A 16,076-nucleotide genomic window follows, 5' to 3' on the forward strand; every position below is an offset into this window, starting at 1 on the left:
CCTAATTAACGTTTTTGTTTGAAACTCAAGAAAGGAGTCTTTTGAGCTGGAAGCCACAATCTTCCTGTCAGAGCCAGAAAAGAAGCCCTTGGGGTTACCAGTTCCTAAACCTGTTCTCACACAGGGTAGAAGGGGAGTCATCTCTCACCCAAGAGACCAACAGGAACTTTTCCAGTAGATTCCACTTAGATACTGGGCTTCACAGTAGAAGGTGTTGATATTGCAGACCCTTTGTTGTTTAGCTTAATCTTATGATCACACTGGGAAACAATTTATATAATCCCTGGGAATCCTAGGCAGGAAATGGTTGCTGTCACTCTCACCAGAACAACGGGAAAAAGGCAGGAGCCTCTCAAAAAGAGAAATGCGTAATTATTGAGTTTAACCTTTAATTTATCAAGTTGAGTAACTATTCCTTGAGTAGATCACACTTCCTTCTAGTGGAATAGATAGATAGATACACAGGTAGGCAGGTAGATAGACAGACAGTCAGATAGATAGATAGATAGATAGATAGACAGATAGATAGATAGACAGACAGACAGATAGATAGACAGATAGATAGATAGATGATAGATAGGGGATTTAATGTGAAAGGCTGTTAAGAAGAACAGAGGTCCCAAATGTTTGGTGTGTTACCTCTGGAGAACTATCTCTGTGGAAATAGTTTCAACTTGCATTTAAGTCATCATGACTTCATTTATTTATTCCCCCTGAGTTATGAAAAACTTAAAGTGCAAGAGAAAAAGGCTTGGAAAATTATATTCCCTGAGCCTTAGTCACTGAAGGCTTCTAACGCTAAGTGAGGAGTTTTCTTCTGTCCATTCCAAGATAAGACACGAAAACTCGCCATTGCAAACGTCCCTGTGTGAGCTCAGGTGCCACCGGGGCATTTCTATCCTCTGGCATCTGAAGTGCAGGTGCTCAGCTCAAGCCCATTCCCTCGCCACCCCAATAAACGTCACGTGTTATGAAATGATACTCATCACGGCAGTACCTCTTGCCAGTGGCACGGAAGCGTCATCAGCCAGGCTTCCGGTGGTAACCCTTATTTGCACGTGGAGTGCACATGCAGAGGCCCGAACACAGAGGTACACGGACAAACACGTAAGTATACATTTGCAGAAACAGCTGAGAAGACAAAACAGCAACTCCAGCTTGGCTTAGAGAGAAGCCCTCAAAAGTCCCTCGAGAATGCAAGACGGATGCACCACAGCTAGTACAGGAACACATCCACGGCCATGCTTTATTAGAGAGAGACGGAGATGTGTGCTCATGACTGAACGTCCTGGAGGAGAGGCCCGGCAATTAGAGACATTGACAGAAACGTGGTTAGTGGTAGCAACAGACCCATTCCCGAGAACCAGGAAAACCAGTCTGTTACAAAGAGCAGAGTCAGTGGCGAGAAGGATGAAAAGGTGGCCAGGCTGGAGGAAGGTCCACTTACTGACGCTGCCACACACGGCCATGCAGTACTCCTCTGTGTCAAAGTTGTTTCGGTTGCCGCCACATCCGCCGTAAAAGAACGGGGCGCACTTCCCTTCGGTCACATCAAAGTACCAGCGGGAGATCATTGCTCGGCATGGCCCCGTCTCGGCTTGTTCAGAGCACACCTCTAATCAGAGGAGATGTGGGGAACCACATTTAGCATGAAAAGGTACGGCTGGCTGTTCATATACACGTGTTCGCTATTCTTAACGCGTTAGGCCTCCCAGTGGTAATTGGGCTGGGTTTATCCAGCAGCATCTGCCAGACATTTACTGAGGAATTTAATTATCTACCAGGATTTTAGAATTACTTCTGAAACAAAGCAGTGCATGCTCGTCTGGTTTAATGAGTGTAGCTCTCAGTAGTAATAAAAGGATTCCAGCTAGAGGTGAACAGACCTTTTCGGTGCTTTCAGATTAATATTAAATGCCTGAAGATGTGCGCACATCAAAATATTTCTTCCCTATAAAAAATAAACTTCTCTTTTAAATAATTTCAAGGCAACTTTAAAGGTAAAAGGATTATGTCTGGTTATGATGCGAAAAGTTTAACCTCTCACAAACACCTGATTGTTTTCCTTGAATAAATGACTACCTTGACTTAAAGTATAAACTAATTATACATATTCTGAATGTGATCCAGTTTTCAGAGAGACCCAGTCTGTCCACTGACTATATTTGAAAACATACATAAAACCTGTGAAAGCGACTTCAAGTCGATTACGTTAACTCTAATTAAAGACAAATTTTTCTTTGAATATTGGTCTGTCCCTTGGCCAAAAATGGTTCAAATAACAAAACACAGTCAAACAACTCCCATTTGTTAATACATACCATACATTGTTTTACATTATAACACAGCTTACCTGTCAACATGCCTTGCCACCCTCACCAAAATCAGGTTCATAATCCCTGATTGACTGAAAGTGTAGCAACCTGTAGGATTCCATTCGTAAAGTTATTGCAATTAGAATTAGAACTCTACCTTCCATGTATATTCCACGTTTGTTAGAAGTCAAAACGATTTTCCTACTTGGTTTGCGTCCCACCCTAGCTAGGCTTAGAGAGATCCCTCTGATACCTCAGCACACTCAGATGTCTTGCTTATTCTTAGTTTTACTAACATCCCAGGGAAAAGCATCCTTCTTCTATAAGACAAAAATCCATGCATAACTCAGAGCTTCCCATTAGGAATATTCAACAGACTGCTCTAGGAAGAGTCTCATCAATCACTCACTCAAAGACAAAGATCCACAATGTTGACGTACAAGGAACTACTGTTTTGCTTTTCTCTACACATACCACTCATTGTTCTTTCCACTCAAGGTAAAGAGGTGATGGCAAAACCAGAAGCTGCTGCCATCATGATGATGTCAACAGAGTAGGGAGGGACAGTCAGCCCTGAGCCCAGAAGGCGAGTGTCAAGCTCTCTGCAGGAGAAGTGTCTTGTGTAATAGAGGTCTAAGATGACTCTGGCTCTCTTTGGATGGTTTTAGGATGGAAACAACTGGCTCCAAGAGCATCAAGCTCAACATCACCCATCATTCTGGTCATCTCATTTGATAGTTACTTTCAGAGTCCATGCTTGCCAAGCCATGATGTGTTTCTAGTTAGTTTTCTTTATGGAATTTTCCTGTATGATAAAAATCTGCCAAACTGTTGACACAGTATCCCATCCAGCTGGTAATTTGATTTATTCCCCAGATTAAACGACTAGTATTCTAACTTACAAAGGATTAAGTTAGTTTTGGTGTGTGTGTAGGGGGCTCTGATCACCTCTGAGTTACTGACAAAGCAGCTTCTGGGCTGCAGAGCTAGAAACCATGCATGCCCACATGTGGGGTCCTTGCAAACCACAGCTATCAGATGTCTCCACTCCTGGATGTTATCTTCTCTCTTTCTCTCTCTCTCTGTTGTAAGAGACATGTACAGGTTGGCTTTACCCTCCTTTTCTATACCTCCCTCACCAATCTGTACATGTTCATGTGATGTGCTTTCCTGTTTCTAACACATAATGATACTCATCCTTGTACCGATTCCATAAAGACTGCCAGGCAACCGTGTCTTCTGTGCCTACACTGTGGTTGAAGTCAGACTGAAGTTGCAAGTGGCTTCTGCTACAAAGAGAGGCACAGAAACACAACCCTAAATCACAGGAGTGTGGGCAACAAACCTCACTGTGTCTCAACAATTCATGCTGCTCCTCACGTTTTATACCTCTTACAGCACCAAATATGTATCTTCTGATACTTGCCTGCCACAGGTCCATTTATACATCACAGCTGTGCAGGGGCAGAAAACGTCTTTATGCTACGTCCAATGTACTAAATAAAACTGGTAGAATTTTGGGTGGGTGCAAGTTAAGTAATGGGATCTCAAAGGAGTTAATCCATGATAGATATTTGCCCTTGTATGCGACCTAATACGATTTCTTACTTTTCACGAAAGCAAAACTTCCGGGTCTAGAACCCAGGTGATATTACAATATATTGTCATTTTCCTATACTACGGGTGAAACATTCATTTTTATTTCATTCATTTCTGTTTTTCTTCTGCCTCATTCTAAATGGCTATGAAACCCTCTGTTACAGCTAATTGGTAGAGCCCCAGTCAAGAAGAAAAAGCATTCAGGACTCAATATTCATTTATATGTCAACTAAGCAAATACAATAAATAAACCACCTGAGGAGCCTACAATTCTTGCTGGAGTTTCCAGTTATAAGACCCTTGACTCATCAATCCCTAAAGGCAAATAATCTCCATTTGGAGCATTTTGTTGGTTCTCCCTGACATTATCATGGCTTGTTGGCACTCCTGACTTTAAATGGGCCCAAATACTTTCATGACTTTGGTGTGTGTGGACATAGTGGGGAATAAGAATCAATCCCACGGTACTCACATACGAGAGGATATTGGAGATAACGTGGTCAGGAGTTGGTATGATAGCATATGATAATCAAATGTTAAATATATAATATATGGAGCAACAGACACATGTGAGCCTAGCAGAACAGCAGTGAGAATGCACCTGTCACTTTGGAACCTCTCATCTGCTGACACGGAGGATTGTGCGCCAGACGCTCTGTACCAGAGCAAGCACGGACAAGTGATAAAGGGTATCTCACTGTCAACCCTCCAACGATCAGCATTGCTGATCAGCCATCAACCTAACCTTTCCTAGCACTTTCTTTCTGGCAATGACTAGAACATCAACGTCCTAGAGCAGTAAAGCTGATTTCAGAGGGAATTCTTGAGTGGGATGGATCACTTTTCATCTCTCACTCATAACTGTATTTCTACTCTACTGTAGAGCACACAAGTGTTTGATCTCTCTGACCTTTTCTCTAACCCTTCTCTTTACAAAAGCATGGTCCATGTAATTGAAAAGAGAACCTTTCATCAGTCTGGGAGAGGGTGAGGGGTAGTCATGGGGTCAGCACTGGGGAAGTATTATGTTAATGCCTTTACACACGGTATTAATAAGTATAAAGGAGAATGGCCAATGACTCTCCCAAGAGAGCGAGAAGAAGGAGCACACACTTGGGCTGAAGAAGTGTTAAGTGGTCAATGTCAAGTTCATAGCTGTGATATTATGCTATAAATGGGGAAAACTGGGTGAAGACTATTCAGGATATCTTTCTATCAATTCCTTCACTGCATGTAAATCTACAATTATCTGCAGAAAATGTAAGAGAAAAAAAATCTCACATTAAGAAACATATAACGTTATATAACATATAACTCCCAACAGATAACGTTGGGAGTTAACGTTGGTAGTTCAGTTTGCCTTGGAATTCTATCTTGTCTCTTTCCCTGAATCATTTATCGTTTCAGAGTAATTTCCCTGAAGGGCTACAAATTTCAGTTTGAGAAACATTCCTTTAAATTCCTTTCTAGCACTGAGAAATTACCAGGAAATCTATCCAATCAAGATCCTAACAAAGTAAAACAATTTTAAAGAATTAAGCCTGAAATATATAATTTGAAAGCTCCATGACTAGATTCAGAGAAAAAGAAATCTTGAGACATTTTATTATTTTTTCAAGACATTTTAAATGCTTATGTTTACATTATTATTTTTCTGAATAGAGAAACCTTTTCCTTCCTAATCTTTCGGAAACACTGAAAAAATTCAGTGAAAAACGTGTTTCATATTCATTACTATAATCAGCCAGTGCAAAATTATTTACAAAATCATCCACTAAATGTAGAGCATGTAAAATTAGACCTTATATAATTGTAACTTCAAAGAGAATTCATCTGAAAATTAAAACTGCAGCTTCCTTTTCTCATCTTCATTCTCTTCTCAAAATCTAAAATAATAAACGAAAAGATGAACATTTAAAAATTATTTGCTAACTTTATTTTTTGAATTCCAATCCACCTTTGTTTCTATTCAAAGTAAATGTTACATATAGTAATGAAGGAGAAAATTTGCCCAGAATTGAAGTAGGGATACTTCTCAAAGAGAATGTTTCAAGTTAGATAGAAACACAGGCAAGACTTAAACATCTAAGGAACTATGATCTTTGCTTATTCATATTTAATTCTTAGACTTTTAAGATCACAAATAGGTTTCCTAATATTCACCTAGTTGAATTCTTCTGGCAAGGAAGGCTTATCTCTTCTTTTATAACAGCTCTATTCACCTTTTAAGATAAAGACCATTTAATAAACTGAAATGCTAGTGTACACACAACAGTATGAAAGTGTTCATGTGCTTAAAAAAAAAAGCATTAAGCATTTTATATCTTTTAAGGTAGGTCCTTGCTGAGATTTGTGCTGGTTTCAACACTAAATTCCATTATCTAAAAATCAGTAGTATACAAATATAGTATTTAATATTGGTACAATATTTAATATTTTATCAAAATATTAATATTAATATTTTATTAAAATATATAATATTTCCTACATTATATAAAATGATTATGCAATTCACTGTTCAAAATGTGATGCTTAACCACAAAAAATTAACTTTGAATAGATGTCAAATTGGAGCAAAATTTTTTTTGGACAACCAAATTTAGAAAGCTAATTTTACACTTAAAAAAAAAATTCAACATAAAGACAGCTGTGAAAGTGGCAACTAGGATAAGGAGAAAATCCCCATTTTCAAGACTACAGTTATTATAATGCCTTCTTAAAAAGCAGGGCTAACAGAGTAGCAAGTAATAGCTTTAAATAAAGCACTAACTAAAGAATAATCTCATAATGTAAAGGTTTTTATTATTATTTCATTTAAATAACTGAATTTCAATTATTCTAAGACTATAGGAATGTATGTGAAATAAAACCGTGCATTATATGGAATGCATAAAGTTTAAATTTACAAATTTTGAGAAAGTAACCACTTGAATAATCAAACCAATCAAACTAGAGAGTTACTTATAGAAACCTAGGAATTATATATTCTGATATTGTTTAAAAAAACAAAAAAAGTAGCATAATTCCTCCTATGATACAAGAATATGTATACAATTAAGGTTCATTTAGGTTAAAAATGACGTATCTCGCAGTTTTAAACTAGAGTAGAAAGGGCAAATGTATGAAGACAAATATAATTTGGCCTTGTGACAAATTACTTGTTTAATATTAACAGTAAAATAAAATGAAACAATGACAGAAGTATAGAAACCTACTAAATATGCTTATCTTTAATATTTCAAATAAATGTTGATTTACCTGCCTAATCATTCAATCTGTTAATAATGAAAATGGCTGACCTCAATGCCGTTTTATAACAACTTCACTTTTCAGCCAGATTAAATCATTCCACCACGCTAGAAAACCAGTTATTTTTTAAGAATGTATTTTTTGCAACAATAGATGCATGTACTTTTAATGGGTAAGAGTATTTATAATGTGCTTGCAAATAATAGCAAACAGTAATAAAAAAAACATGTCCAATAGAAAATTCCCCTAATTGAACAATAGTGATCAGATATTTATTACCTACTAATCCTATTTTACTAAATAGAGGCATGTAAAATTAGGCAAGCAAATTTGAACTAAAGTCTTATGACAAATCTCACTTAAGCCCCAAATAGGGGTTGAAATATATAAACAAATGATGGGAACAGCTGTGCATGGTAATGAAATCACTGACTCAGAATGAAATGACGGGTGCTAATTTGTCACGGAAGTCTCTAGAAGATATCTGCAGTTGGCTTGCCTTTTACTGAATTGTGTTGATTCTCTAAGGCTATCCAGTACATGTGTCATTGGAGTTACACCTGGCCCGATTCTCACTTCTCTCAATGATGAAAGATTACTTATAAAAACGCCACCTGAAAAAGTACTTGTAAAGTGTTTAGACTAACCATACTCTCGTGTTGGTGACGCTGGTGGGCATTCACAAAAGGGCACTGCTATTTTTCCTAATACCTTTGTTTTCTGTTTGTCACAGGAATAAACTTATTTGTCATCAAGCTGTGTGGTTAGTCTGAAGCACAACACAATATTACAAGAAGCTCTAAACTCTGATAAGACAAGATATCATGTCCTTTGCTGGAAATAAGAGGAAGAGATTTTTCTTCTTGACTGAGAGGTGAGGTATGCTGGGAAATCTGACTGTGTCCGGAAAACCACAAAAATAGAACTCTCTGATTTATACTGTTTGTCGACTTCCATGGTGTAAATACTCCCACCATTGGTATTTCAAGCTACCGATGGTAGTGGCTCACAAAATTCCTCAATACTTGAATAATCAGCTTTTACAGGCTAGCAGGAGCCAGCTATACCATATCTGTGAGAGGAAATAGGGGCACAGGTGAAACTAGGAACAATTATATAGTTCGGGAAATTGTAAGGGTTTTCTAATTTGCTCAGTCGTGAGAGTTGAATTTTAACAACATTACTCAGTAAGTAGACCTATCAGGATTCTCTCATACTTGGTGACATGTGATACTATAGTAAGAGCAATGACACCATAGATAATGATGGTTTCACTACCATAAATAAGAATAATTTTCCTTTTCAGTTTCTTACTCTGTCTCAGTCTAAATCTGCACAGTATGGGGGCAGGTAATGCTACTAGAGACCATTCCTTAAAGTGTAGCCAGCCAGTGGACCAGTAGGACCCGCATCACCTGGGACTCAGGACCTACCCCAGACCTACTGTCTTAGAATCTGTGTTTACATAAGTAAATTTAAGGGACAGAGACAACCCCACCCTCACAGTTAACACTGGAACTGTCTTACCACTATTAACTCAATATAGTGCACTTTTAACAAAGTGAACTATTCTAAACTCCTTTTACTGTTTCAAGAGTCTCCTAGTTTTGAAAATTTGCACTGCTGTCTTGAAGGCCAAGGGGTTTTCCTGAACATCGTTTAAAAAATATGTTTTTATTCAAGTGTAGTTGACTTACAATGCTGTGTTAGTCTCAGATGTACAGCAAAGTGACTCAGTTATACATACATATATATATATATTTTTTTCAGATTCTTTTCCCTTATAGTTATTGCAAAATATTGAGTAGAGTTCCCTGTGTTATACAGTGTGTCCTTATTGGTCATCCATTTTATGTACGTAGTGTGTATATGTTAATCTCAAACTCCTAATTTATCCCCTCCCCTGCCTTTTGCCTTTGGTAGCGGTTAAGTTTGCTTTCTATGTCTGTGAGTCTGTTTCTGTTTTGTATATAAGTTCATTTCTATCTGTTTTTTAGATTCCACATATAGGTGATATGATATTTGTCTTTGGTTTACTTCACTTAGTATGACAATCTCTAGTTGCATCCATGTTGCTGCAAATGGCATTATTTCATTCTTTTTTGTGGCTGAGTAATATTCCGTTGCACAGATGTACCACTGAACATCATTTTTATATGAGATTCGTTCAGTCTTGCTTCCTCCTGACTTCTTACTCTTCCACTAACAGAATCCCAAAAGGTCAGATGTTGGAAGAGGTGATAAGTTTTTAGGGGGGCAAAATGATCCAAGGCTGAGAGAAGAAGGTGTTTAGGTTGAAATTCACCTTGCTTGAAAACTCCAGAAAGCATTTTTCTACAAGGCAACTAAATATTTCCATTAAAACACACAACTGTTACCTGCCCAAGGAATCAGAGCCCCTACTCAATCGGACATATGGATTAGCTAAAAATTAGCTGAAAATGACATGCATGTTTAAATGAACTGTTCTTCCATTTGCTGGATTTCTTTTACTAGGTTTGATGTTTTTCTTAATTGCAAACTCTGTGTTGTGGAAATACATACAATTGTCAATATTTGCATATTTTTTTGAACAGCAACTGATTTGGGGAAAAGCATAAAAAAGACTAGAATTTTAAAAAACCTGGTTTCTGGACTTTAACTGAATTGGGCTGGAAATTTTATTTTTATTTTTAATAAATTTAGACATAATTGTATTAAAATACCTTTAGCTGATTATTTCCTTTTCTAACATTGAATTAAAGAATCTTGACACAAATTAAAGTGTAGAAGGTAAAACTTAAGTAAGCACTACTAGCCATGTAAAATTTCAAACAAAATTAAGTTCAAAAATATAATTTTCTAGGTGGCAATGCAGATCTTTGTGAATATACTAAACCATTGACTTCTCTACTCCATGGTATGCAACCTATATTTCAATAAATTTGTTACTAAAAATAGAAAATTATATATATATATACACACCACACACAGTTTTTTCTATGGCTCTGTTTCTCACTCTCGCATTTTAAGCGAACGATTTGAGTGGGCTTTCTAAATTGGGACCATTAAATGACATGGAAAGAAGCTTGTTAATGCCACGTTTCACTCTGCCTCTACCAAAGCGTATATCAAACACCTCAAAATCAATGGCTGTGGTGCCATGGGGCACAAAATAATAAGGCTGCCGCCTGTCACATCTGTGCCCAGTGCTGATACTAGTTCTCTCAAAGTCATTAGAAAGGATGCTACATTCTGGTCCAGGAACAGGAGTGGATCTTACTTGCCTGTGGTCATAACACAGAGAGGTAAAGACTTCCTCGAAAGGGAGCAGCCATTATCCCTTTGCCCTGTTCCCAAACCCAAAATGGAGCTTAATTTTCATTTTGGGCCAGTGCGCTCCTATGAGGGACCCAACAAAAGTATGTGAGTACACTTCCATGCTTGCAGCAAGTCAAGCTCACAGTTTTCTCCAAACTTTGTGAAAAGTTAAATATGAATGATAAGCAAGGATCCTATTTGTGAATTTTGGGATACCTTGCAAGAGGCACATTCATTACAGACAGGTCACACCGGAGACGTGAGAATTAGGCTAAGCTCTGTTTGCTCTACCCTTGAGGATCAATGCAAGCTGTTCTGATTTATTTATGGCACTTCTTGGATTCGTTCTATTTGGTGCTCCATTAACTCGCAAATCCCTATTCTCCTTTAAAAATCACTCAAACGACAACTTCTTGGCAGTGCTTAGTGGAAACTTCTGTCCCTGGATGAGCACTTTCCTTTCCCTGTGTGCCACAGTTCTTCCCCAGCCAGGTCAGAGAGACTGATTTCTCCCCAAGACTGAGTGTACAGCTATGTCTGGAAGCAACCTGAGTGAACCACCCTCTTCATATCCCTGTGCCCTCAGGAACCGGTGCAACGCCCAGTTCCTAGGAGTGCCTGGTCCACGTTGGTGGAATGTACAGCAGCAAATCACATGATGCTTCTTAGAGATTAATGGTAACCAGAGGGAGAAGAACAATAATTTAATTCTCTGAGGTCAGTCACCCTGCCCAAGGCAAGCAACATTTAGATCAAACTTTTAAACTTCATCATCATATGGTATGCTTCAAGTGCCACCTCTATCGGTGTCTCTGTCCATTTAATAGATGAACTTCCAAGAGGTTTAAAATACCCTCAAGAAATGAAACTCCATCTTGAAATGCAGTAGCATTTAATACTACCTTGGTTCAATTTTCAGCCAGATATAAAATTTAACTGCAGATATTTAAATATACAATATATTCACAAAAAGATATTTCAATCAAGAAGCCAAGTTTAAGCTGTTTTTTTCCTTAACATATGTCCATAAATATCAGCTCTATGATACCAGTAGAAATGGATACATCAGATTTATGCTTTTTATAATTAAAAAAGACAGTCTGTTGGCTTACCTTTGGCATTCCTAAGTAGTAGTAAACATTAGTTCTCTGGAGGCTCAAAAGGATGTGTATAACCAGGGCAACTATAGTAGCTTAGGTTAATTGAGCACTTACTGTCCAGCAGGAACAGTGCCAAGTGTTTCCTGTGGATTACTTCATATATGGCTCACACAACATGGTTAAAATTAGGTAGGTGTTATTAAATCCCATTTTCAAGAGGGAAGCAATGAGGCTTAAAGGTTATTTCACTGACACAAATATACTAAGTTAGTAGGTTGTAAAGCCAGGATTTGACTCTGAGCAGCCTGTCCTTGTAAAACGAACTGAACACTTAGAATGTGCCAGGCATTATATGGTAAATACTTAACAGGAATCATCTAAAGTAATCCATATAAAAAACATGCAACATCATATCAGCATCTATCAAACACACATGAAAAAACCAGACTTACCAAGGTTATGTAACTGGCCCAAAGCCAAAAAAACTATTAAAAATTCTCTTTTTAAACACTTTACTAGTCTGTCTCTAACCATATGAAAACTACCTTAATGAAATTTACTTGGTATGGTAAAATCTGAAATTTAAAAACTTCTTAGTATGTTTCTAATGATCAGTATCAGAGGTTTCCTATAAAGGCCTGAAAAGTAAATATTTTCAGCTTTGCAGGCCACATGGTGTCTTTTGCAACTACTCAACTTCACCTCTGTAGCATGAAAGCAGCCATAGATAATATGTAAACAAATGGGATTGGTTGTGTCCAATAAAACCTTTTGATTAGAAAATAGGTGACAGCCCATTTCCAGCCCATGGCCATAGTTTGCCGATATATGGGCCATGGCCATAGCTTGAAATAATAATAATATCATTATTATTTAAATAAGAATTCTAAAATGTAGGAAATGCTCAGAGTGAAATAATAGTAAGATGAATATATGCTATAGCAAAAGAATACACATTTACAAGGGAACACAGGTGAAACTGAACTAGTATGTATTTAAATATAAAAGGAAAAAGAAAAAATTGACATTAGGGTGGTAGAAATACTCTGGTCCATCTGGGTTCAAATCGTGGCTTCACCACTTACCAGCTTTGTGACCGTGGGCAATTTTTTAAAAATTTCTCTCAGCTTTAGTTGCCTTGGCTTTAAATGGGCAAGTAAAATTTCTACCAGTCAGCACAAATTAATCAAGGATTAACAGATAGAATCACTGCCCTAAAGGGCAAGGGGGGTGGTGCAAACACAAGAAATTCCAGGCTGATCTGCCACAATACAGTAACAGCCAACTCCTCATCACAACTTCCACAGCAGCAAAGTGCTGAGCCATCAGCAGAGGTGAAATGAATATGTATTTGCTGAATCAATGAACATACGGAAAAAAACAGTGTTACTCTGGATGGACAAAACCGGCTAGCTTAACTCACAGACTATGTCATTTATTACAATACTCATGTTTAATCGGAGTTTAAAATTCACGATTGAGTCACAGATTACCTTGATGTCTTAGGTTTAGGAAGTGCAATCCCTTCTCAAAACACAGAAAATTAGGAGCAAGTGTCTAAATATACTATTATTGTACTCAAATTGGTATTGGCTTATTCCACTAGGTCAAAACAACAGATCCAATCTTTCTCCTCTGGAATCAGTAACATACTCAGAACTGACATCTTCTACTTTGGTATCAATGATTCTGACACAATATGGCATGCTGAAATGTCTTATATTTTTCTTCCCTCTGCCTATTTCTTTCAAATTTTAATGGGTTACAAAACTATTGAGTTTTTTTATGAAGCACATGGAAGACTCGTATCAGTGGCAGTATGTTAGTAATGAAGAATGTTCATTATTAAGTATGGTTGTAAATCACATTTTCTCTCGGGCACTGAAACATTAACACTGGACACTAGAGGGTAAGCCTCTTTTCAATCTCTCCGCTTTGCAAGTCATTTCCAACTTTTATTCTCAGCACAGGAGCAGGCTACTCGTAATTAGAGTTTTACAAAGTTAGCAATCACCTATTGGCATTGACATTGTGCTTCATCAGGGAAGAGCTGTAACTCACCTCCTACACCCATGGTGTGGAGGGAAAGGGCTCTAGATGACTGGTCGCTTTAATGCTACCATCAAAAACTTCTTCTACTCCTTTATCAGAATTAGCTGGGAACACAGAAAACTCTCTGACATGGATGCAATATACCACAACATGTTTCTCCTCTTAGGTCTCCTTTCCCAGAAAGACTTGCTTCAATCATAGCTTTTGTACATTTCAGGAGTCTTAGATGGATGCATGGATTCCCATTAAAGCCTCTTCTGTCTCTAGCAATAACAGTTGGTACCTCTAAATGATCAGGTATTTGCTTTCGTAGGTCACTTTTAATGCTCTTCTTGACATCAGTAGTATTAACTTATCTTTTAAGGCTAGTTTCTTTTATTTTTTTAATCTTTAGCCTGGAGATTTTTTTCTAAATTCTCTTTTAATTGCCTTTGTCTTTCTATAAAAATACCAAAACATATATGCCCCTCTATGTTCTATCTTAATACCTAATAATGCTACATGTAGAGAAAAACTGAAGCAAAAAGAACTGGACTTATTCAGAATGTGTAGAGAAAAACTGAAGCAAAAAGAACTGGACTTATTCAGAATATAACAAGACCATATTATCTCAAGAGAGTTCTATCTTGGTTTGGAATACAGGCATAAGTTTATGTGGCATTCTCTCACATACTGAATAAATTATGTCACTCCCTGTTCACCCATCCCCTCAATAGCAGTAACATAAAAACAAAATCTCTTCATTGTTTCTACTAGAAAAATCCTTACCACATAGCAGGTCCTGAATTGATCACCCTCAGTTAATACCCATACTTGCCAGCCTGGCATTAAAGGTCTCCATATTGTAGGCCCGACCTAATTTCCTGTAACCCTCTTATGGAAGATTTACCTGCTCTAGTTTAAACTGGACTAACCTTGTCTCCCAAGCATGCCACGTACCTTCCCAAGGCACCATATTGGTTTTGTTGTTCCTACTGACTGTAAAGTAGGCTACAAGAAAATCCATCAGTAGCTCTACCACCAGCCCTTCCACTTCCCCTTCAAATGCCATCTTTTGCATAGACCCTTCCCTGATCAATCTCCTATTCTTTGAAGTAGGCTCTGGGCTTGTAGTGTTTTTACAGCACACTTTGTATTTCTTTGACTTATGTTTCCTACTAGACTTGAACATCCATGAGGGTCAGCTATCCTGTGTATTCTCATCGTATGATTGATCCACTGAGCCCAGCAAAACGGCTCATTCCAAAGAGGTACTCCAAAAATGAATGTTGAATAAGTGGCCAACAATTACTATGCAAACAGCTATCTTGATGGAGAGCACAAGAACTTGAGTCCCACGGCAGAACACTAGCTGCTGTAATTTGTAGTCACACAACTTTTAGGTTTCAGGAAGCAGCAGCCCTGTAAAATACGTCTTTCCCAGCTAGGAAAATAGAAACTAACAAGTTCATGTAGCCAGATCTGCCACAAATGGTCCTAAGAGGTACACGAAAAACACCCTGAAAAACAGTGCCTCCAACAAAATGTGCATTTACTTAAATGTGTATCTACTCTACATGCTAAATTGAATAAGAAGTTGTCATTACGTAGGGAATGATAAAGTTAAACAATCTATCTGGTACTATATGTATATTTTAAAAGAATATGTGATACCTTCAGTGGATTTTAAGCTAACCGTGAGTGTTCAACTCAGGATAATCTCAGTTTTAAAAGCTGCAAGTTAGGGCTTCCCTGGTGGCACAGTGGTTGGGAATCCGCCTGCCAAGGCAGGGGACATGGGTTCAAGCCCTGGTCCGGGAAGATCCCACGTGCCGCAGAGCAGCTAAACCCGTGCGCCACAACTGCTGAGCCTGCGCTCTAGAGCGCGCAAGCCACAACTGCTGGGCCCACGTGGCACAACTACTGAAGCCCGCACAATGCAACGAAGAGTGGCCCCCGCTCACTGCAACTAAAGAAAGCCCACGCACAGCAGCGAAGACCCAACGCAGCCAAAAATAAATAAATAAATTTATTAAAAAAAAAAAAAAGCTACAAGTTAAAGAAATGCATAATTTCGAAACTACTGTGTTAAGTGAAAGATGCCAGACACAAATGACTACGTATGACCCCACTTATATGAAATGCCTAGAAAAGGCAGATCTGTAGAGACATAAAGTAGATTAATGGTTGCTGGGGGCTGGCAGTGAGGGCAAGGATTAACTGTGAATGGGTGTGAGGGCTCGTACTGGGATGGCGAAAATGTTCTAAGATTGGATTATGGTGATGGTTTCACAATTTGGTAAATTTATTAATGCCATTGAATTATACACCTATACACTTAAAGTGAATGAATTATATATGTAAATTATACCTCAATAAAGTTATAAAAAATGCAGTGAAGGGAAGAAGATACCACAATGATCATCAGGAACCTACTTGAGGCAAAAAAGTAGCCCATTTTAAACTCCAATTTAACAGCAGA

General features: G+C 38.0%; 1 protein-coding gene across 6 annotated transcripts in view; it reads right to left on the reverse strand.

Annotated features, from left to right (window-relative positions):
- The window catches only part of APP (amyloid beta precursor protein), a 274,034-nt gene that overhangs the window by 102,359 nt on the left and 155,599 nt on the right, over positions 1–16,076 (reverse strand). For 4 of the 6 annotated variants that reach the window (XM_068546940.1, XM_068546939.1, XM_068546938.1 and 1 more), the window contains exon 7: positions 1,448–1,615. The exons of the other annotated variants lie outside the window; for them this stretch is intronic. In XM_068546940.1, coding sequence (XP_068403041.1) covers positions 1,448–1,615 — 168 coding nt within the window. The remainder of the gene's footprint in view (positions 1–1,447; positions 1,616–16,076) is intronic. 6 annotated transcript variants of the gene reach the window in all.

Source organism: Eschrichtius robustus, chromosome 6 (genome assembly GCF_028021215.1).
Source record: "Eschrichtius robustus isolate mEscRob2 chromosome 6, mEscRob2.pri, whole genome shotgun sequence".
Lineage (NCBI taxonomy): Eukaryota > Metazoa > Chordata > Mammalia > Artiodactyla > Eschrichtiidae > Eschrichtius > Eschrichtius robustus.